Genomic DNA, 24,274 nt, shown 5'->3' with positions numbered 1-24,274 from the left:
TCTGGTGTATCCCCGGTCCACACAAACCCAGGGGATCAGCCAGGGATGTCAAAGACACACCATAGGGATCAATTATTTGATTAATATAGCATAACAATGATAGTAATAATATTAACTATATTATAAATAGTTTTGATGTTAATATAGTCTTTCTTACTATTTAATGACTAATTCAAGGCCTGCACTGGAAGAGGCAATATGCCTTAAGAAGCCAGCCGATGAAGGTTGTAAACAGCAATCCCAGTCCAGATTTCTGAGCACCGGACTCCCCTGACAGACTGCGCTGTGATCCCCTAGTGGCCAGAGGCTGTAGCGCAGCCGGGCGCTGTCCAATGTGAAGTGGTGCTGAACCCCAGTCCTGCCCATCCCATTGTCGGCTGTGTTTATTGGCGGTGCTGAATTTCCTGCTCTGTTGCTCTCTGCCCAATTGTGCGGAATCCCGGTGACTTCCTTTTTCTTAATGCACGGCTCTTGTGTCTGCTCTCTTGTAGTTCGGCAGACGAGCAGTTTCGCTGGAACTCACAAGGTAAAATGTCAAATGCATATATTTCTCACTCAAATTTTGCAGGCATGTTCACTCTTTATTTGGCTTAAATACCATATGTCCGGGATAGTCTGAATAATGAAACCTGATATTGCAGTCATGGAATGAAATGTTGACTAGTGTATCATGAAATCACTTCATAGTGTGACGACTGTCATCCGTACTGACCTGTTCTCTGTGCTTAATGTTCCCAGCCGATGGCCAGAAGGACATAGAGGATGAGCTGACCACTGGACTAGAGTTGGTGGACTCCTGCATCCGGTCACTCCAGGAGTCTGGAATTCTGGATCCCCAGGACTACAACACAGGACAACGTAAGGACAGCTCCTATCTTCTACTGACCAAGTGGCTGTTTGGCTCTGCATTTCTTTCTGTGTGTGTTGCAATGCTTGCATTCTTCGTTTAATCTATTTAATCTATCCTCTATCTTGAAATGTTTCCTCTGATGCACTTTCAGCTAAGAGCTCCTTTCGGGAAACAGGAGCGATAACATGTAACGTTGACTCTAATAACATGCTGGAAAACCGGCGCCGTTCCTCTCAGTCGACACTAGCCCAAATAGGTTTAGCCGTCACTTTGTAAGCCATTAATCCATCTCAGAAATTATATTTTACATTGGTTCTGTTTATGCTTGCTGACATGACCCTAGGCTTCTTAAATACATAGTAAATGTGCTGAAAGTCTGTCTAAGAGGCAAGGAGAGTATTTGTCTGGAAAGAAGAAAACATGCTGTTTTAGGGTTTCTTCGGTCCATTTTGAACCAGGCAACCTTTAAATTAGACAAAAAACTGTTAATACAACAAAGCGTAGAGTAGTCTTGTTGTGTGTCTGAGTATGTCTTTTTTGTGTGTGTGTGTGTGTGTCTGTGAGCATGTGTGTGTCTATGTGTGTGACATTCCTCTTCTCTCTGTGATGCACAAAGTGGCGTTCGTTCAATAATTCATAGGAGCGAGGGAGTAATCTGGATAAACCGTCGTTCTTTTGTGAAGGAGAGGAGGAGACGGATGGAGGAAAGGAGGAGAGGAGGAGAGGAGGAGGGGAGGAGAGGACCCTGTGAAACTCTACTGCAGATTTTCCTTATTTAATCCCACACTGCACAAAGACAGAGGAGCGAATGATGCTCTCGTTCTAGCAGGAAAACAAACATATTGATGTGTTCGGTGTTAGCACCAGGGGGTCCAGGAGGTAAAGTGCATTTTGGATTCCCAGGCTTACTGGCGGTAATGGCAAAATGAGAGAAAATTGAGGGCTTAACTTCCTCTGAGAGGTAGCTCTTAAAAAAGATTCTGTGAAAGCATAACACAGGGAAGCAGTGAAGTGAAGCCCCCTGTGTTTTGTTACAGTGGGTTTAGGGTGGTCACTGAAGGCAGCTGGAGAGTATGTAGAGATGTTTTTAAACTGAATTTCAGAACACGCTGGAGTGGCTCTGATAAACTGTTTGTGGTATGTAATCGCAGTGTGTGTGTGCGTGTTTGTGAGGGTGTCTATGTGTGTGTATGTGTGTGTGTGTGTGTGACTGTGTGTGCGCGCATTTGGGAGTGTGTCTATGGGTGTGTGCCAGCAATCCTCACCACTATAGTAAAACAGAGGCAGATTTCACCTTGTTGGAACATTTTGCCAAAGCCCATGAAGAAAAGGACTATTTTAAGGTTAGGGTCAGGTTTAGGCATGGGGTTAGGAAGATTTTAGGGGTTAAGGAAAATGTTATTCTGAATCAAGGTTTTTGGCGTGTGTTTTCTGTGCTGTGCTGATGTAAACATCAAAGGGAGCGGCTGGGAGAATAAAAGGGAGTGAGGGAGTCTTTTCTCTCCAGTAGGCGGTTAAGAATAGCCTTAGTGTTAAATATTTAATCATACTGAGATGTATCTCAGACCTACACGATCCGCCACAAAGGTACATTCAGCCATTTAATGTAGATGTATAAAGTAGGTCATTTCACCAACAGCTAAGAGGCTTGATGCCAGATGCTGAACTTCTCAGCTGTTTGGTTCCCCTGGAAGATGCAGATGTGCTCTGTGTGTCACGGGGACACCCTGCATCTCATCTACCTGCTGGGCTGCTACTGACAACGTCACTTTGCAGCGACTTTCTTTGAGTAAAACTAGATAGGTTCCCCCACCTTCATTACCTTGTCTGTGTGTGTTAGGGAGAGACTTTGTGTGTGTGTAAAGAGACTGTGTGTTTGTAAGAGAGAGGGACTGTGTGTGTGTGTGTGTGTTAGAGAGAGCCTGTGTGTGTGTGTGTTAGAAAGACCGTTTGTTTATGTGTATCTGTGTAATGAAGGAAACAGCAGTTTTTGTCCTCCAGAGAGTGTATGCCTCTTCATCCGGCAGAGCACTCTCAAATGCAGTGTGTGTCTGTCTGTGTACTGTGTGTGTGTGTGTGTGTGTGTAAGTACGCCCATACATTCCCTCTAGTCCAGGCAGTGTTGCTTTCTAATGCAGTGTGTTTTGGTGAAAGAAAAGCAATCACTCCTACCCAGAATTCTTAACGTTCTGATGCTCTTGTAAACTAATAGTGTAAACATGCTCTAGTGTGTGTGTGTGTGTGTGTGTGTGAGAAGAGAGAGATAGAGTTTAAACATGCCCCAGTAGAGTGACAGCCGTCCACAGATACCAAATGAAGGGATTCTAGGCCAAGAGACCCAGACGACAACAATGACAGAAATGTAGAAAAAGACAGCTGTAATTAAAGGAGATACCCATGGTCACTCGCTCTCCTCAAATCAGGTTTTCACCCCCCCTCTCTCTGCTCTCCTTTGCACTCCTTTATCCCCTCTTCTCTTCTCCACTCCCCTCCTCCTCTCCTCTCCCCTCCTCCTCTCCTCTCCCCTCCTCCTCTCCACTCCCCTCCTCCTCTCCTCTCCTCTCCTCTCCCCTCCTCCTCTCCTCTCTCCTCCTCCTCTCCTCTCCCCTCCTCCTCTCCACTCCCCTCATCCTCTCCTCTCCCCTCCTCCTCTCCTCTCCCCTCCTCCTCTCCTCTCCCCTCCTCCTCTCCTCTCCCCTCCTCCTCTCCTCTGTCCACTCGCTTCCCATAATCTTTCTGACTTTTACGTTCTTTACCTCTTCCTCCACCCCTTTCTTTTATCCTCCCCGTCTCTCCTTTATCTTTTTCTCCATCCAGCTCCTTCCCCTCTTCTCTGCTCCCCTCCTCTCCCCTCATCTCCCCTCATCTCCCCTCCTCTCCCCTCCTCTCCCTCTCCTGATAAATTATGTATGCTTTTTCTAACTCACCGTGGGCTGAAACGCTGCACTGACTGTTGTAAATAGCTGCTCTCACTCTCCTTCTCTCTCTCTTTCCCTAGGTCCCTCTCTTCTCTCCCAGAGTTCTTTGCAGCTCAACTCCACCCCGGAGGCTTCGCTCCAGTACTCCGCCAACTACCATAGCAACCAGACCCTCGCCCTTAGCGACAGCGGCGCTGCGGCAACCCCACAGCGTAGCGGACAGGTCGGTGGGGCCGTGCATAGCTACAACCAGGTAGGCCATCACAGCCATGACGATGATGATAACAGTGGTGATGATGACGACGAAGATGAGGTGGGAATGACCAGAATGGGGTGGATCATGTGTTTTTATTGATTATATTGTCATTTAACCAGGTGAATAAGTTGAGAATAGGTGTTCTCGACATGGACTGCCTCAGTGTTTGGGAACACAGTCGATACCTTTCGAGGCATAGTTACTCACCTACGCTACTTCATGGTCAACAGTCAACAGAGTTTTCCATCAGTCGAAGAGAACATTGTGTCCTGTTCCAAAGGAGGCAAGGAGCCAGGTAGAGTTTAGCTTCCTAGCCAAGTTTGAGGCTAATAGGGAAAGCTAGCAGGCAGCAGCCCTTCACCTGGCTCGATGTGTCCCAGCTCCTCTCTTCTCGCTGTCTGCAGATGTACCTTTTAGGATACTCTTTAAATTCATCTTGTGAAGTCAAGTTTGACTTGTTTCCTCAGTGTAGGCTAAAAGACTCTTGGACAGCATGTTGTGTGGTCTAATCTGGTGCCCTCCATAAGGCTAGTGTATGTGTTTACGTGTGTGTGTGTGTTAGTGTGCGTGTGTGTAATTGGTTTCTAGAGTTTAGATGACCAATGCGTGTAACACTGTTTAATTGAGCTACGCAGAAGGTACAATGGAACAGTGAAATTAGCAATGTGTAATTTCACATGGTGATGCAGGTTTAGTTTTCTTTAGTAATTTGTAAAAGGAGGTGAACGCGTGTTAATCTCCTCGCACTGATCAAGAGAAGTCCAATTATCCTCTAGCCTGCAGGAGACATTTATTCCCTGTGTTTATTTCCTTAAAAGCTGGCTGACTTCTACAGTATATATATATATATATATATATATATATATACACACACACACACACACGTACATACACACACATACACACACACACACACACACACACATGCATACACACAGATGCTCACCCACGCAAACCTAGGCATACGCATGCACCAACACACCTGCTATTTGCCACCAGCTGCAAAGCTTCATTAAAAGATAGGCTACTCCCTGCATTGAGGGCCAAATGTTATATTTTGCTAGCTGTGCATGCTGATGAATAATACATAAGGAAACAGCTCAGAATGTTGCTAATTACTCAAGGAAAGGAAGTGCCAATTAATGTCAGGTTTGCAGTATACCAAATCCAGACACACTGACACACACACACACACAGACACACACATGCACACCTTTTACTATCCTTGTGGGGACGAATAGCGATGTGACAAATTGAACATTTCCCTTAAACTTCCACATGTGTTGTTTTTTATGGCTTGTTGTCATCTAATCACAGACGAAAATTCATGCTAGAGCCTCCGAGAGTTGATATCTGGCTAATTAATAGATTATAACTATAATTACAGGCTACAGGAACAAACAGACAGGCTGACTGGTTAATATCAGGTAGCTTCAATCATTTGATAAGTAAGTATACCCCCAGGGAAGTTCTCTTTTTTTTATATACATATTTAGACACATTCATGTGTCTAATGTGTCTTATTTTCACTATTGACAGATAAAGGTAACCTAATTTAACTAGTGACAATAAATGAATATACTTTGCAATAATGTTTTAATCACAAATCAGAAACAGAAACTAGCTTCAATAGCTAGTGCTGCCCAAGCTACTTTGCTTGTGTGTTGTGGATCATTGTCTTGCTGCAACATCCATGTTCGGTTAAGCGTCAGCTTTTTGACAGACAAAAAAAATATTAAAAAATTCTCAACACAATATTGAATTCATGATTGTCAATGATGGCATGTTGACTAGGCCTTGAAGCAGCAAAGCAGCCCCAGACCATAATGCCATCGCCTTTGTTTTTGGTATCAGGTTCTTCTGTTTAAAGGCAGTGTTTCATTTTCCACAAACATGGCATTTGTCACTGCGGCCAAGCAACTCCACCCTTGACTCGTCTATGCAAAGCCCTTTGTTCCAGCAGTGTTGGTCTTTACCCAGGTTTGGCCTGGCAAACGTCCTATCTTGATATTCTTTTTTGAGAGCCGAGGTTCCTTCCTTTCTGACCTACCACGGTAGTACAAGCTTGTGCCAACTTTTTCTGACAGTTGACTCGTGCTCTTCAATATTGATTGTGACAAGAGAGGTCTGTGGATCCCTTGGTCTTACCCTGGGGTTTTTAGAGACTTCTATGAGCATCTTGGGGTCATCTCTTGGGCTGAATTTGATGGATTGGCTTGTCCTAGATTGCTTACCACACACCCATGTGGTTAAGATAAAACCAGACCAGTTTTCTATTCTTTATGGAAGGCTGGACCCTCTCAGGTTACAATCTAAAAACATTCTAATCTTTTGCACATGTTTTGGTGCACCATTCCGAATTTTCTGTGAGAATGATGGTAGGGGTATGCTATCTTCATCTGATTAAGGAAATTGCATTTTTATTTATTTTAATTGCATCAAAGTCAATTGTTCTTGGTGTGATTTGTTAATTTTGTTAGCATTATCAATGCCTCTTGTTGAAATTCAGTTCAATTATCCGACTGTCCAATTATGTAAAAAGAAAAAGAAAACTTTCCAGAGGGTGTACTTTTTCCCCCCTGCTGTAGGTTAATTAGATTGTCTTTGGTTTGACACTGCCAAGACACCTTCTATGCAATCAGTAGAGATGAGAAACAACAAGCTTAGGTAACTTCACCTAGCCTGCGTGAGTCGATGTTTTAACGATCACAATCTCCCTCCTGTTTCCGGCTCACTTCACCACGCACAACCCCCCTGCTGCCTGCTTGAGAGGCTGATTTGCTACTCCGACATTTCAGCTTCAGCTAATTCAGTGTCTGCTGAAACATTACGATCCCTTGGGGACTCCAAAAATCTTCCTGTTCAAAATGTAAAAAAAATTCTTTTCTAAGCTTAACCCAACTACAATCCTAACCTAATTTGTTAATGTCCTGAACCCCAAAAACATAACCCTTAACCCTAAACTTGCTCCTCTCACATGAACCAGACTTCAAATGTGTGCCGTCGCAAAACACACTTAGACATTTCACTAACATTCTAGATCAGAGGTCTCAAACCGGTTCCATGGAGGGCCATGTGTCTGCAGGTTTTTGGGTTTTCCTTTAAATTGGTTCCCAGTTCAGACCTAAACAACCAGGTGGGGGTAGAAACGAACCAATTAGTGAACTAATTAGTCAATTAAGTACAAGGTGAGAGCGAAAACCTGCAGACACTCGGCCCTCTGTGGAACCGGTTTGAGACCTCTGTTCTAGATGAATGAGGTGAGTTTATTTAGGAAAGACAGTCTTTTTTTCCTTTTATCTCTGAATAAATCCTCAGAGTAGAGCAAAAATGATTTAGTTTGACTAAATTTCAAAATCCTGCAAAAATTCCAATAAAAAGGACTAAATGGAAAAATATATATTTATATTTATCGCCAAGTCAGATTTGCTAACCACAGCAATCGCAATGTCCATGAATGTTTCAACCCATCCCAGTATTACTGTAGTTTGTTCACGTTCGAATGAGGTATTTCACTTGTGTGTTATGATCACGTCTGATAGGACAGACAAAATCAAGTTGCTTGTGGTGAAACACAGGACATGGGAAATGTCTTAGCAAGGTTGTATTGTCCTTGGAACAGTTTTGTCATTAACGTACGCCAGATTCTGTTGTCTTTTTTCCCCCTTCCATTATAAAAGAATGAATGGTCCTGTCCTCTTTTTCAATCCCCCCTCCTCAACCTCCTCTTTCTCTCTCTCTCTCCCTATCTTCCTCTGTCTCTCTCTCCCTTTATTCCCCTCTCTCTCTCTCTCTCTCTTTCTCCCTCTCACTGTCTCTCTGTCTCTCTGTCTCTGCATGTAGCTCTAATGATGTTTGGCCCTGTCAGGTTGATCGGGGAGATGCTCTGAGTTGTGCTGGCTGCATAGTCCTCTCCAGGCCAGGATAGACTGATTATATAACCCAGCCTCGCCTAGCGTAGAGCTTCTTATACTAGTAAGGTATTTATACCACAAAGGTACTTGTGATTCTATAATGAAGAGAGGTCCGGCACCTACCATGCGCTCCGGGACACTCCAGGGCTGAACACTGGAATGTAGTACTCTCTGGCAGTCCTAGAGATATTGTTTGCGCGTCCGTTTGTCTCCCTTTACGTAAGCCGCTGCACCACAACTACCACTGTTCTATCTACGCACTTCGCACAAGGAGACCCGATGTGGCTTGGTCGGTCTCTGCGGGACAGGTGGTCAGATGCTGAGGACCACGACACCGGGGGAAGAAACTGTCCAGTTGGCGGGATATTTTGGTCCCAATTCACTTTACTGCCGGCCTCATGTCAGACAGTTTTTTTGGGTGGGTCCGTGGTGGATGTTCAGAAGATGGTTCTCCTTCACTGTGTTAGCACCACTGTGGGCATCTGGGTGAATATTTCATAGCAGATGGAGGTGTAGGACCGAGTAACCCGGATGTCTGAACACAGACCACCCCAGGATGCCACCCAAATGGTTTTCCTTATATAGGGCACTGGCTGGCACCAACGCCCTCACTCAGACGAAGTGCACTAAATAGGGGTTAGTGTACGACTTTTGGTAGTGCATGAAACCAACCATGGAAACCAGCCACTGTGATCAAAGAAAACATTATTTTGCTTCTAATAGAGAAATACTTTCGTAGTAGGCTCTCTGCCAGTGAGTCTCAGCCAGCATGTTCTCTGTGTGTGTTGTGTGTGTTGTGTGTGTGCTGTGTGTGTGTGTGTGTGTGTGTGTACGTTTTTTTCATTAACCTTGTTCTGGAGGAATATCTCTACCCCCAAGGCAGAAACGATGGGATTCGCTGCATTTCAAAACGTGCCGCTTCAATAGGAGGACCAGCCTTGGAGCTTGCCCTCACTGTAAACCCAACCTTAATAAGGATAATTATCAACTAACATCACATCATTGTAGCTGACATAACATTATAATGTGACATTGATTTGCTCACATCAAAAGTACCAAATCAAAGGATATACTCACTTTTCCAATTTCAGAAGTATTGTACTGAATGAAATGGGTCTGAATGAAATGGGTCTGAATGAAATGGGTCTGATTTCTGGAAAGTTCGGTAGTCAAGCCAGACTTATTTTGTGAGGGTTCTGTCATCAGGACCCTGCCAGGTCACTCACTACAGCACAAACTCAACATGAAAATTAATTATCCTAACAATCCAAAACCATTGCATTCATAACTACTTGTGTTACGTGAAGGAGTGCAGAAAACTACCGTGAAGCAAATACTTGATTAATGTTTGCTGCCGGGCTGCAATCTGGCCTGATTTGTTCGTTTTTCTTGATTGCTAAGATACTTATAATGAAACTGTGTTCAAGTTGATCTCCATTATAATCTAATGACCACAGCAATGTGTTCTTTGTTTGCGAAACAGTTGGTCATTTCTCATTGCCTTCGCAAACAATGTTGTGCTAAGCGCATTTCTGCAAAACCGGAAACACAGATAAATGGCCAAACATTTGGTCACAGCTGATGCAGACTCCTCCCTTGAATGGGATCCTCTTCTGCACCTATACAAACATCTTTCCACGGTTGTGGCATCTTTGACTCATGTGGCACTGACCCACACTAGAAGAGCCAATAACCCTCAAGTAACGACGGCAGGTTTTAAACAGCAGGAGCCGTAAAGTGTTGGAACCGGAGTTACTGGAACCGGAGTTACTGGAACCGGAGTTACTGGAACCGGAGTTACTGGAACCGGAGTTACTGGAACCGGAGTCAGTGTAAACAGCCGACATGAGCTTATTACGGGGGGGAAATGCACTGCTTCATGGTCCGCCAGACGAGGGTTTGGATGTGTGTGTGTTGTTCACCTTTAGATTGTTATACTTGGTGACATCCATCAGCAAGTGATGGAGGAGCTCCTAGGAATGAAGACATATGGTGGACGTACGCTGGGGTGACAGGGGTGTCTGGCACACCTGCCACTGTATTGCAGAGTGGGAATGTCCCTTCATCAAGCTCTGGGACGGAGATTAATTTAAACAATGTCCCCCCAGAAAAACATCTCGGTACCCCTACTGTATAAGATCTGTTGTATTAGCTTGAGCATCTGCTTTACGAGATCATTCGAATATTGATCCTGACTGTGATGTCTGATCGTCATTTTCAACCTGGTTATATAACCTCTTAATATGTCGTCATCCATATGACGTCGAACAAATTCGGGAATACACAGTGCTGTCATCTTTTCGCCCCATCGTCCAGCCCTACTTAAAATGAACGGGACAACTGTGGAAGTTCAAAATGCACATCCACATCTAATCTCCGTCCCTTTCCTCGTACAGGCATAGAGAAAAGTGGTGTGTTGACACGGCAGTCTAACGCCGTCTTTCTCCCCCAGGTGACGTCCAGCCGTGCGGCCCAGCAGCAGGCGGCGGGAGGCGGAGATTCCTTCTCTCAGAGCCACGGGAGTGCCTTCCACCTGCCGGACGCACAGCCGCAGACTGCTGGTAAAAGTTCCGATTGGACGGCCGAGGGCGCACAGAAAAACAGCACTTTAGTGTCAAGATAATATCAGGACAGACGTCAGGAATGATGCCATGCGAATGTACAACTGGCCTAGGGTGAGAGTAGGAGTGTTGGGGTTCTCCAGCACGGTTCTAAGTTCAGTTCTCATCTCATCCCAGGTCACTATTACTCCAGTTCCACCTTGCCGGCCCAGCGTGTGAGTTCTCCCCTGACAGGTGGAGGGGGAGTTGGAGGTTCCGGTTCTCCGAACAAGCTGCAGCGCCTGGGCTCTGCCTCAGATTCACCAGGCTACGTCACCACCCAGCGCCTGCCTTCCTCTTCCCCTTCATCCTCACCCAACAAACAGTCCCCAGCCAACCGACTGGCCAAGTCCTACAGGTAGGGCCGTTCCATTGGTTGGTTTGGAAAGGGGATTGAACGTCATTGGTTGGTTCTGAACTATAGTGAATGCCATTGGTTAGTTGGTATGGGGATTTAATTTTACTGTCTGATTTGGAAGGGGACTAAATGTCTTTGGTTTGTTTGGAAGTGGTCTGAATGTCATTGGATGGTTTGGAAGAGGTCTGAATGTCATTGAATGGTTTGCAAGTGGTGTGAATGTCATTGGATGGTTTGGAAGTGGTCTGAATGTCATTGGATGGTTTGGAAGTGGTCTGAATGTCATTGGATGGTTTGGAAGAGGTCTGAATGTCATTGGATGGTTTGCAGGTGGTGTGAATGTCATTGGATGGTTTGGAAGTGGTGTGAATGTCATTGGATGGTTTGGAAGTGGTGTGAATGTCATTGGATGGTTTGGAAGTGGTCTGAATGTCATTGGATGGTTTGGAAGTGGTCTGAATGTCATTGGATGGTTTGGAAGTGGTCTGAATGTCATTGGATGGTTTGGAAGTGGTGTGAATGTCATTGGATGGTTTGGAAGTGGTGTGAATGTCATTGGATGGTTTGGAAGAGATCTGAATGTCATTGGTTGGTTTGGAAGTGGTGTGAATGTCATTGGATGATAGATTGAATGCAACTGGTTGGTTTGTATGGAGGATCAACAGCATTAGGTAAGAGAATAAATGTTGTTAGATAATTCAAATAAAAAGGCTGATGCTGAAAAAAGCTGTTGATCACAATGACTGTAATTGTTGCCGTGGTTACAGCACCACTGTCGCTGCGACAACAGGAGGCTCTGGGTCTCCGCACAGGGTGGGGTCCCCGCCCAACAACACCGTTGCCGGGGGAGGGGCTAGCGCTTCATCGTCACCGCTGCACCAGGTGTGTATCAACGCATAGACATTCAATGCATAGAACTCAATAGATAAGCATGTCTGTTCTACACCCCCATATTTCTATGTGAATCCCTAGATGAGTTCAGGCATAGGGAGCTACGCAACCCTATCTCCCAAACGACTGGCTGCTCACCACGCCTCCGACCAGTACAAGATATCCCACGAGCTCTATGCTACTGCCACACTACAGAGACCTGGCAATCTGGCAGGTATGACTTTGAGCACACACACACACACACTTATGTGGAACAGAAAAACAAATATCGAGTTCTGCTGTCCGTGGTCCTTGGGGCGTCTTCAAATGTGAGTGGTTTGATGTCACCCAATCACAGTTCAACAGATGGTTTGTGGGTTTCACTGAGTTTGGCAGCCTTTGGAATGTTTGCCCAATTGTAGGTAACTTAGATCATTATTTTGGTGTGACGTTTAAAGTGATGACTAAGTTATTCAGTTTGATGTTCAAAGTAATAGCGTAATTTGTGTGATCTCAACCTTTACATTTTAGTAGTTGGCAATGCCATGTCTTTTAACCTAAGAGCGAAACATAATGAAAAGGTATTATGTTAGCAAGAAATAACAGATGTCGTGTAGTTTAAAAGTTATCACACACTTGTTTCACTGAGGCTTATAACTTGTTGTCTTCTCGTCGTGTATTGAAAAAAAGATAAAAGCTCTCTGCTATAAACTGACAAGGCCATAGAGTTTATGTTATAGCTCCGATTAAGGAAGTTTAACTCATCTTTCTCTGGAAATAAATGCAGTCTGCATCTCACACTATTCTGAAAGCTGATAGCCAGGGACCTGGGATAATTGCAGTAATTTCCATGAACAGTTCAGTGGTGTGTGTTCAGCCTGGGTCAGGGTAAAGTTACTGGCAGGTGGGGGAGGGTTGGGGTGGGCGTTGATTGCAAAATGTTTCTCTCCAGTCATTGAAACTGGTCATTTGGATTCATATGAAGATGTCCACCCCCTCAGCTGCTGTTCTCCGCATCCTAATTGACAACTCTGATAATAACCTGTACATTTGACAAGATGACTTTTGACGGATGCTCGCACAGTGGACTTCATCGATGCAGGCTTTCTTACTGGGCCTGATCTCCTCCCGTTCTCAACCTCATAAACCATCAGTAGGGTGTGGTGAGGTCTGTGGCCGGGCAAAAACAGACTGACATCAAAGTCAGATTTACTCAGCAATAAGCATTGATGTATCCCAAATTCATACCTACAGCAGAGAGGTCCAACAACCAGAATGTCAAAGGCTGTGAACTGAATATTCATTATATATACAGGGGATATAAAACAGTGAAATCTAAACCAACAGGAAGCCTACATATCTACACATGTCCGTAACGCCGGATTGAAATAAACACGTCATCAAAATCCCCCCTTAACAATTTCTGTGTAGATTTGTTTTCGCAGGCTTGCCTGACAGGACCAAAACAGAGGCGGCCTCAGAGGCAGTCAGCGCTCCAGGCAGCTGCTGAATTGTGATCCAATCAATGGCTCGCCCCTTAGATCCCAGACAGCAGTGACCATTTACTCTATCCCCTAACCCAATACATAATCCTAACCCTGATCCTAAATCCAACACCTAATGCCTGAACCTAAAACCAACCCCTGTTCTAACACTATCTCCATTTGTTTTACCATAAACCTAATCCCAAAGGCCGGCAATAGCATTCTCCCTTTTGGTTTAACTCTCTTTTTATAGCAAAACCGGGATCTCACATACGCACAACATGCAGTATATCTGAAAGTGACTTTCCCTATGTACGCATGAAATGGAAATTCTGGATTTGTATTCTTTGCTGTTCTGTTCTCTCTTTGCGGTTCTAGTCCTTTACTAAGTTAATCGGTCCTTGGTCTAATATGCACCTTTTTATGTGGAATGATTTACCTTGTCACATGGACTCACAGTGTACTTGAATGGTTGACTGATGACCTTGACTTAGCGTTTTTCAGTAGTATAGCCGGCATAAAAACAAATTGATCCTTTAACAGAGTAGCAATGGAAGTGTTTGTGTGTTTCGTGTCAAGTGTCATCTCTGAAGCTCCGGGGCCCCTGAAAGTGGCAGTCAGCCTCTTCTTGAGCTGTGTCGTGATAAAGGGTTGGCGGCAGTGCCGGCTCTAGCCTTATGGGGGCCCTAAGCAAAATTTCATTTGGGGCCCTCTCTACCCTATTGGTCAGGGGCTCCCTAGCACTCAGAGGCCCTATGCGACCGCTTATGCCTGGAGCTGGCCCTGGTCGGTGGTGAGCTGAGAGAATAGAACAGAGCAGGGTCTATATAATACAGTATAGACAAAGTGCTGTAGAAATTGCTGGAGAAATACTGAGATGTCCTTAGCTGCTTTCAGGCCTTTAGAAATTCCATCAATTCCAGAGATGAAATGCATTTCATTCTTTGATTTGAGAAGTGCTATTTTTCTTAGCATATACCCCTCCTTTGAAACTGGATAGGAGGCTGCTTGCTACATTTTTACTCAGTCCTGGCCTTACCATGGCTGCAGAACAGAATGTTTGGCCTGTTTTGTGTTAGCAAATTTATAATTAATTGTTTTTTTGCAGGGGAAGTTTGATTATATTTGACATTGAGCACAAAAAACATCAAAGTGAAAACTTCAATGCGGTTATTTATAAAATTACGTAAATCCCCAGGAGTCCCGGGATAAATAAATATTTAGCTGTGCTGCGTTGTGGTCTTATGATTAGATTTATATAATTCTTTATTATTGTGATAAAGTCTGTGCTTCCTTTTTAGCGCACAAGCAGGAAGTTAAGAGCAGAATGGATGCAAATGGGGATCTGGACCGGTTTTGCATATTTATTTCTTTTATCATTCTTCCCTTTTTCTGACTGAACAAAGTGTCATGGGAGGCCTGCTCCCTACATCACTCCCCCTCACTCCTTTTCTTTCTCCATCCTGCCTCCCTTACTTCAGTTGTGCCCCTTCATATGGGGAGCCTCGGCAGAGACTCTTCATGAGACTTCAAAGAAGGGTGGATGAGAGGAAGGAGGATGACATGGATGACTCAGGCGATGGAGGAGAGTGTTCATCATTCTCATTAGTTCATCCCTCTGCTGAATTCCTCTCCTCGCTTCTGTCCATACTCAAGCTCTCAATTTTTTTTAATTACCATCAATGGAGTGTCAGAGACAGCTCCCTTCAGTTCTCTTTCACTCTATCACTCTCGAAGACTTTTTCTTTCTTTCTTTGTATCTCTGTCTCTTTCAGAGTCCTTCTGTGTCCGTTTGCCTTTCTCCCTTGCCACTCCGACTCCAACTCTTTGCCCTGCTTCCTTTCAGGGAGGCTTGCCATACATGTAACGTAGTGGCTGATCAAGTACTCACTGATGCTAAGTCTGAGGTTTCTGTGAACTGGACTCCTGCCAAAAAGAAAGGGGAAACATTCTTGCTCACACACACACACACACACACACACAAAACACACTCCTGTGTTAGGGAAGTTTTGCCTCCTATTATTTTAAAGCTGACGTAAATGTTGTGCTCTATAGAGATTACAACATCTCTGTCCTCCCCACAGTATCAGGTTAAAGGACTCTCTCTATCACAGGGCTCAGCAGAATGCACAGCAAACAGAGCAGTCATGGACAATATCTGTTGTTGTTAGTGCAAATCACTGGTCTCCTCCCCCTCCCCTCCTCCCATCAGCTCCTTCTTCATCCGTGGATTACATTTCCTCCTGGTCCCTGGGCGAAGAATCCCTGCTGAATGCACATGCTCTCACTCACACACACGCATACTTAAGCGTGTACAGAACAGGAAGTTTAACCTCACCTCATGGGAGAATGAAACACGGTGGTGGTGTGTATTTGCTACAGGTGTATCTGGATCTTGCCTGCCCCGGGAGGTTTTGCGATGAGGGAACTAAACTATGCAAATTAAGTCAAATGCTTGAAGGAATTTGCGAGACAGGAATTAGGTGTCGGGAAGAGAGGAATGTGCAGTTTTAGCGCTGATTCTGTGTTGTTGCTGCTCAATTCATACAAAAGTTAGAAAATAACAAATGATTGCTTAGGAACGGAAAATTCTTACTCACGATAGACACACTTCTGCCCGGGCATGGCCACGCGGCAGTGAACATCTGACAGGTTTTGGAGTATTTCAGTCGACCCACGAGGCGGTTTCATTAGCATCAACTGGCTACGCGTGAAGTGATAAACAAAGGTGTCTGCTGCCCAGGCACCGGCAGTATGGTGAGAATGAATCGACAGACATGGCAAATCTAAGCCCATAGAGGGCGAGTGGGTGGAATGACGTCAAAAGGGGCAGTGATTAAATTAGACAGTTTGTAGTGCAACACGTCCAAACCGCATTAAGGTGTAACCTGATTTGAGGCTGACTGGACCAAACTCACCCCATCCATTTGAACTGAGCGCGGCCCCGGTCAACAACCCAGTCAGATCTTGGGAGTGGTTCTGACACGTTGGCTGTTCACTACCGGGTTCCTCTGCCATTTCCCTACTGGTGACAGGAGAAACACGGTCCTTTGAACCGGCACACATACATAACACACACAATGTAGTTTAACAAAACACCAGGACCTCTGGTCTGACTGCTGTGTTTGCCCCCACATTGTGCTACATCTGGGAGTCGTCTGGGAGTTGTCTGGGAGTCATCTGGGCTGCCGCTTTGCCTCTGATTGTGTTTTCTTTATGTCTTTGGAGAGTATCAGACACTTCAATTTGTACACATTTTGTTGTGTTATAGACTGTATTTATAATTGATGACATACATTATTTTATTTGTGTGCAAAGATTTACAATAAAAAAAAAAGATATACCTCAATTATATAAGTGAATGTCAAAGGTATGCATACATTCCAAAGCCTCTGGATGTCATGAAAGCCAAGCTACTGGTGGAAGACCAGCGAAGCAATGGGAGCAGAGGATTCCAGAAAAGGTTTCTATGGGCAGAGCAGAAAGAGAGGATGGAGCTTTGTCCCTTAAGTTGAAGTCGAAACTCGCAAATGATCTTCCTCTCTGTCTAATTGTCTCTCTTGGTCTCTTCTTGACCACTTCTTGACCACTTCTTGACCTCTCAATGCCCCTGCCTCCCTCTTTGCCTCCCTCTATCTCTCTCCAGGTTCTAGGGGTTCCTACAGTAGTCAGCACAGCCACTGCGGTCCAGACCAGCACCCTGTGGGCTCCCCAGAACCCCACATAGAGCCCCTCTATGAGGACAGGGTCAACCTCTACCATAAAGGACCTATGAGAGGACTCGGAAACAACACTGGTGAGGGACTATACGGACGTACACAAACACACTCAGCATGTAGGCATGCACAGACACACACGTGCGCATGCTTGGCACGCACGCGCCCAAAGAGGTTTTCCGCCCAGCGCCCCATAAACTCCGGTCTTCTCCACTAGGTACTCATTTGTGTTATCTAGATGTGGGTTTAGGTACGCTGTCGAAATCCTATTATAGCATAATTATACATGAGAAAAGCCATCTTTAGCCCTAGCTACGCTATATCTGTTCACAGTCATTAACCGGCCCCTGCATTAATAAATATAATTAGCATGCGGGTCAAAGATAGCGATTAAGGCAGGTAAGCTACTGCAGGTGACATATTGTTTTGATCAGCGAGCGTGTCACTTGAAAGGATAGTGTGTAGGATAAAGGATAGTGTGTAGTATAAAGGATAGTGTGTAGGATAAAGCATAGTGTGTAGGATAAAGGATAGTGCGTAGGATAAAGGAGAGTGTGTAGGATAAAGAATAGTGCGTAGGATAAAGGATAGTGTGTAGGATAAAGGATAGTGCGTATGATAAAGGATAGTGTGTAGGATAAAGGATAGTGCATAGGATAAAGGAGAGTGTGTAGGATAAAGGATAGTGCGTAGGATAAAGGATAGTGTGTAGGATAAAGGATAGAGCGTAGGATAAAGGATAGTGTGTAGGATAAAGGATAGTGCATAGGATAAAGGAGAGTGTGTAGGATAAAGGATAGTGCGTAGGATAAAGGATAGTGTGTAGGATAAAGGATAGTGCGTAGGATAAAGGATAGTGTGTAGGATAAAGGATAGTGCATAGGATAAAGGAGAGTGTGTAGGATAAAGGATAGTGCGTAGGATAAAGGATAGTGTGTAGGATAAAGGATAGTGTGTAGGATAAAGGATAGTGCATAGGATAAAGGATAGTGTGTAGGATAAAGGATAGTGCGTAGGATAAAGGATAGTGCGTAGGATAAAGGATAGTGTGCAGGATAAAGGATAGTGCGTACGATAAAGGAGAGTGTGTAGGATAAAGGATAGTGCGTAGGATAAAGGATAGTGTGTAGGATAAAGGAGAGTGTGTAGGATAAAGGATAGTGCGCAGGATAAAGGATAGTACGTAGGATAAACCATAGAACATTACACTGAGGCTGTCTGTCTGCGCTCAATATGGGACCACCGTTGGTTTACTCTCACAGAAATACATTATTGCACATTTTATGGTTTGCTAAGTTGCAAACACAATTACAGCGTGCACAATGTACTGTCCTCACATCAGATCAATAACGGTGCGCTCCTTTTATTGTAAAACACACACTGAGACTCATTTGCGCTCCGACGGCGAGACTGAGGAGCAGGAAATCTGTTGGTGTGCATTAAGAGATCGATTCCTGAATGACGGCCTCATTTACGTGGTCCGGCTTCAGAGCGGTGTGTTTAAAGGTGGTCAGGATTCCCGCGGTAGACCCCCCCCCCCCCTGTGTAACACTAACAGAGATTCATAACGGATGAGGTTAGGTTTTTCATGCAGCACACACACACACACACACACACTCACACACTCACGGGTTGCTAATGTGTAAGCGCGTGATGAGCTGATGTGGATAGTGCTGACGCTGACGGCCGTCTGATCGTTCATTATGTTATAGTCCTGCACATTACAGCGTCATTATTCCGCCACGTATCTCTCTAATTAACGCCACTGCTCGTTAATCCTGAGCCGGGGCGGATTTCTGTCGGACGCTGCGTTGACGTCCATGATAAAACGCTGCGATGTGTTTGTACGCCGCCGACGCGCGCCTGACTCCGATTCGTTTGAGGCTGGCGGGCAAGCCGTCGTAGGCGGTTGTGTAGCCTGTGTGTAGCCTGTGTGTAGCCAGTGTGTAGCCTGTGTGCGCGCGCGTGTTTTCTCTGAGTAAATCAGGCCAGCGCCCTAGAGTACGTCAGGTTAATGTGGCCTATTTCCAGCTATTACTGTTACAACAACACCGATCCACACACACAGACACACACACACACACACACTGTACTGCAGCTAAACCCCCCTGCGACAGGGGACTGAGAGGCAGGAGCTTAGTGCAAAACATTGTGCGAATGGAGTTTCATGTGTCCCTCGTTTCACGTGTCCCTCGTTTCACGGGTCCCTCGTTTCACGTGTCCCTCGTTTCGTGTCCCTCGTTTCACGGGTCCCTCGTTTCACAGGTCCCTCGTTTCACGTGTCCCTCGTTTCGTGTCCCTCGTTTCATGGGTCCCTCGCTTCATGGGTCCCTCGTTTCATGGGTCCCTCGTTTCATGGGTCCCTCGTTTCATGGGTTCCTCGTTTCATGGGTCCCTCGTTTCATGTGTCCCTCGTTTCATGGGTCCCTCGTTTCTGTCCCGCCCTCTCTTTCTCGCGCCAGAGTATTTGAGTGGTTTCACTTCAGCTGTGTTGATTCAGTGGTGTTGTTTCACTGGACTTGTTTGGGTAGTATCGTTTCATTAGTGTCATTTCAGTATTGCAGTTTCAGTACTTTGGTTTCAGTAGTGACGTTTAAGTAGTGTCCTTTTGAGTAGTCTCATTTTGGTAGTGTTGTTCCGGTAGTATAATTTCAACGGTGTTGTTTCTCAGGAAGCCAAGTGCACCTTCCTTGACGGTGAAGTTTGAAGGTGCAGAGTAAGCATGGGTAATGTAGTCCTGTAAAGGAGATATTCTGTAGACGTAGCTTTCATTATTGCTCTGCCTCTCAGGGGAATGACCAGTCAGACAGCTTGCCTCAGCTTCAATCTAACACTGGCATTAACTTCTAATTCTTCTCCCTGCATTCTCCTCTGCTATATACCCCCAATGTTTCCAGCAACTCTAAATGAATCAAATGAATTAGACTGTGTGTGTGTGTGTGTGTCTGTCTGTACCAAGGGCACCAGAGCATACAGCAGGGATTCTCTGTAAAATCTGTTTATTTTTTTCTGGAAAACAAAGAGGAATAAGCTTTGGCCTAGAGGGAAAGCTGTCAGTGACTGACTGAGCAGTGTTGAGCCTGTCACACACACACATTTAAGCTAGCAAAACGACATACACACTGAATGAAAAAACATACACACACACACATTTAAGCTAGCACACTGACATACACACTGAATGAACAAACGTACACACACACATTTAAGCATGCTCACACCCACGTACAAACCGAGTAAAGAAACACACACACACATGCAGATTGAAAGCCTGTTTTGCATAAAACCATTAAGCCAATTCCTTCTCCCTTCTGAATGTGTTGTGTGCCTTTAATAATGAATTTTGGCATTTTAATGAAAAGACAAAAACAGAGAGAAAAGAGACCTTGATTTTAGCACAGCAGCCAGGGAAACTTTATCACATTCTTATAATTTGTCATTTCAGGAAGTTTGCGGTCATCGGCTGGAAGAAATCTGTCTCACAACAGGGAGTTCTTATCCAATAATGTTTACCGTTAAACCATAGTGTTTTCTTAGAAATCACCGGCAATACTGCATCTAAATAACGTTAAGGGTTAAACCATGGTGTTCAGTCCTGCATCTAAATAACGTTAAGGGTTAAACCATGGTGTCCAGTCCTGCATCTACATAACGTTAAGGGTTAAACCATGGTGTTCAGTCCTGCATCTAAATAACGTTAAGGGTTAAACCATGGTGTTCAGTCCTGCATCTACATAACGTTAAGGGTTAAACCATGGTGTCCAGTCCTGTATCTAAATAACATTAAGGGTTAAACAATAGTGTTAAGGAAAAATGGCAATGCTGTTTCTTCATAGCATTTAGGGTTAAACCTAAATGTTATGCTTTCTTAGAAATAATAAATATCTGGCCAAACTTTATCTGCAGTTATACAGCATTTTTTTGGTGAGCTTTTTTTTGTTGCTGTTTTTAGATAGCTAAAGTTAAGAAACAATGTCTGTTATAAGACAAGGAGAAGTTTACTAGCTGGTTAGAAACATTACAGGTACAGTTAGTGTGTGTTTAGGTCACCGGTTTCTCAGGAATTTTGTAAAATATCAGTTACTTGCTGAATGTTAATGTCTTATTTCTGAGCAATAACTTTGCCTCTAGTTAACAAAAAACTGAAACAGTTTATTTCCTGAATGTTGTGTTCATGGCTCTAATCTCAAAACACATACAGGGACAAACACTGCACAAACACACAACCTCAAACCCCCCCCCCACACACACACACACACACACCTGTCGCCAAGCCTACATATAAAGACTGTATATCACAGTGAGTCTGAGGAAAATGTTCAAAGCAATCCTCAGGTATTCTGTGGTATTAACATATCACTCCGGAAAAGGTTGTATCTAATTAATTCGTAGCTGGATATCAGTGGCGGATTTGGACTTTCAACCTGTAGGATCAATATGATGCTGTGGTAAATAACCAACCCAGCTGATGTCTTAGTCTGTTGCAGCTGTATCCTCATGCACAAAAAGTCACTGCTGAAGAAGAAAATCGTTAATAAAATTAATACAAATGTTCCTTATATCTGGAGGAAAAGTATGTGTATTTTTAAATATCTACAAAGTAAAAAATGTTGTGAGATTGACTGTGTGGATCAATAGGTCTGAAATATGTACGGTTCTGTGAAAGTATTTGCCCCATGTCAGACTTTTTGCATTTGGGCGTATTTTTGGCACCGAATGTTATCAGATCTTCCAACGTGACCTAATACTAGATGCAACGGGAATGTTATTTCATTTATTTATTAAAAAAATAAGGTTGTTTGACACCTTAGAAATGATCACCCCAGTAGACTCAAAATCTGCTTATTCCAACTTCAGCAGCAATGACTGGAACCAAACACTTCCTTTAGCTATTGATCAGCCTGTCACAGCACCAGGGGGGAATTTTGGACCACTCCTCCATGCAGAACTGCTTAAACTCAATTACAGTTGTGGGTTTTCCAGCACGAACTGCTTTTTCTCCGTCAGAATACCTTCATGGGGTGTAGGCCCAGACTTGGATTAGACGATTGCAATGCTGTCTTGCTCTTCAACCATTCTGATGTAGATTTGCTGGTGTATGATGGATCGTTGTCTTGCTGCTTGACCCAGCTGTGCTTCAGCGTGTGAACCGATGGCCCCACGTTACCCTGCAGGATTCCCGGACGCCAAGCGGAATTCGTGCTTCCTCCAGTGGTTTTTAAGGTCCAACCACTGAAGGAAGCGTCGTCATGGATGCTTCCACCTTGCTTGAATGTTGGTTTGGGGTTCTTATTCATGTGGAATGCAGTGTTTGGTTTTCCCTAGACATTACCGGGCCCGTGATGCCCTCTCTCAGGCATCTGTCCACTGTTCCAGAACTCTTGAGGACCGTTGCGTTTTGATCAACTCGAGGTTTAGCGGTGCTTCTCTGAGCCAAGAGAGGCCTTTAGATCCCTGGATGTTGTTCTTTTTTACTTCCTGAATGGTTTTACGCCTCACTCTTGCAAATATTTTGGAAGCATGGCCACTCCTAGAAAGACCCACCTTGTCCCGGGTCTTTATTACCTGTGATTGTGGCATTGTGTGGCTTTGGAACTTGTGTTGCTAACAGTCTGATGAGGAGAGCCGACACTGAGCACATTTATAATGGTCAAGGCTGGCTTAGATCGGGCCTGACTGTTTACGTAGTTATTCCAACACATAACTATAATACTCCCCTTTTATTGGATTTAATTATTTGGGGGGGGGCATAAACTTGTATGTTTGATTACCTACCACACTAAACAAATGAAGCGGACCAACTTCTGTGTCATTTCCTCCCTTGAATTCCCTTTATAATACCACAGCTCACAGGAAGATCTCACCAGGGGGCAAAGACTTTTTCATGGCTCTATGATTTCCAGATATGGATTTAAGACCATATAGTTAAATACCAGTTAAACCACAGTTTCTGCCTCACTTGTATTTTATGTCATGTTAATTATTCTGTACCCTCTGCGCGATCATTCAATCAGCTTTTACTGAGCCGTTAATGACACCCTCTAAAAGAAGACCTGACAAGTATGATGAATTATTTTATTTTTTTACCACCGACCTGAAACCAAAACGTACACCCTTACAAAGTTAGTAAGACTTTGCATCCAAAAGGTCATCCAGCTAACCTCTAGTGGACCTGTCAGTGTCTCCATCCAACAATATACCGCTGTGAGTTTGGCGGTGTGTTTAACAGGTGGTCGAGTTTAGGCTTGTTGCCGATAGTCACACTCAGACCCACCGACCGAGCCGCAGGGACCACTCGACATGGCCATCTATAGCCCAGCGGTGTGTCAGCACCAGCAGCCAAATCACCGGGTCAGAACGACCAGTAGGAGACAGGGAATGGTTTCCACGGTTACAGGTTTTCTAAGACTCCCACGCTGCAGACCTGGCTAATGTTCAATTACATATGAAGGAGGCTGTCCTGCTGTGCACACACCACACCACACCACACCACACCAACCACACCACACCACACCACACCACACCACACCACACCACACCACACCACACCACACCAACCACACCACACCACACCACACCACACCACACCACACCACACCACACCAACCACACCACACCACACCACACCACACCACACCACACCACACCACACCAACCACACCACACCACACCACACCACACCACACCACACCACACCAACCACACCACACCACACCACACCAACCACACCAACCACACCACACCAACCACACCACACCACACCACACCACACCACACCAACCACACCACACCACACCACACCACACCATACTCATGCTGTCTCTCTCATCCCTCTCTCTCTCTCTCTCTCTCTCTCTCGTTCCCGCTCTCTTGTTGGGAAGATTATATTGATTCCAGATAAAATTGACACCTTGTGTCTTGGCAAGCCCTCAGCCCTATCTGTCATTTTCTAACATTAATGCACGTCATAAATGAGAGATGTCAAAATTAACTGCCGTCTAGGCTCTAATTAGGGAGAGAGGGCTGGCAAGGTTGTGATAGCTCCCCTGACCCTGTATTTTATGCTTTGGTTTGAACACCCTCTGTCCATCTATCGCTCTCTTTTGCATCTGTGTTTTACCTCTATAGACCGCTGCGTACGTCCCAGAGACCCTTCAGTCTGTCCTAGCCCCCCTGTGAACCACTGGTCAACACTGATAGCCAAACTAAAAAGGAGGGCATTTAGTTGAGACCTCACCATCATTTACCCTCTCATCCATCTCTTCTTTTGTCTTTCAATCCCCTTTCTTGTTTTATTTTCTATCTTTC

The 24,274-nt window shown here is 44.7% G+C and overlaps 1 protein-coding gene across 3 annotated transcripts in view; it reads left to right on the top strand.

Annotated features, from left to right (window-relative positions):
- Positions 1–24,274, top strand: part of ctnnd2a (catenin (cadherin-associated protein), delta 2a) — a 234,032-nt gene that overhangs the window by 103,954 nt on the left and 105,804 nt on the right. For all 3 annotated transcript variants that reach the window (XM_020042001.2, XM_020042000.2, XM_034289441.1), the window contains 8 exons: positions 492–526; positions 739–858; positions 3,849–4,021; positions 10,391–10,499; positions 10,677–10,896; positions 11,664–11,778; positions 11,869–12,001; positions 16,897–17,046. In XM_020042001.2, coding sequence (XP_019897560.2) covers positions 492–526; positions 739–858; positions 3,849–4,021; positions 10,391–10,499; positions 10,677–10,896; positions 11,664–11,778; positions 11,869–12,001; positions 16,897–17,046 — 1,055 coding nt within the window. The remainder of the gene's footprint in view (positions 1–491; positions 527–738; positions 859–3,848; positions 4,022–10,390; positions 10,500–10,676; positions 10,897–11,663; positions 11,779–11,868; positions 12,002–16,896; positions 17,047–24,274) is intronic.

The sequence above is a fragment of the Esox lucius genome, chromosome 21 (genome assembly GCF_011004845.1).
Source record: "Esox lucius isolate fEsoLuc1 chromosome 21, fEsoLuc1.pri, whole genome shotgun sequence".
Lineage (NCBI taxonomy): Eukaryota > Metazoa > Chordata > Actinopteri > Esociformes > Esocidae > Esox > Esox lucius.
Note: the sequence above shows the minus strand (reverse complement) of the source record. Positions and strands in the feature narration are given on the sequence as shown.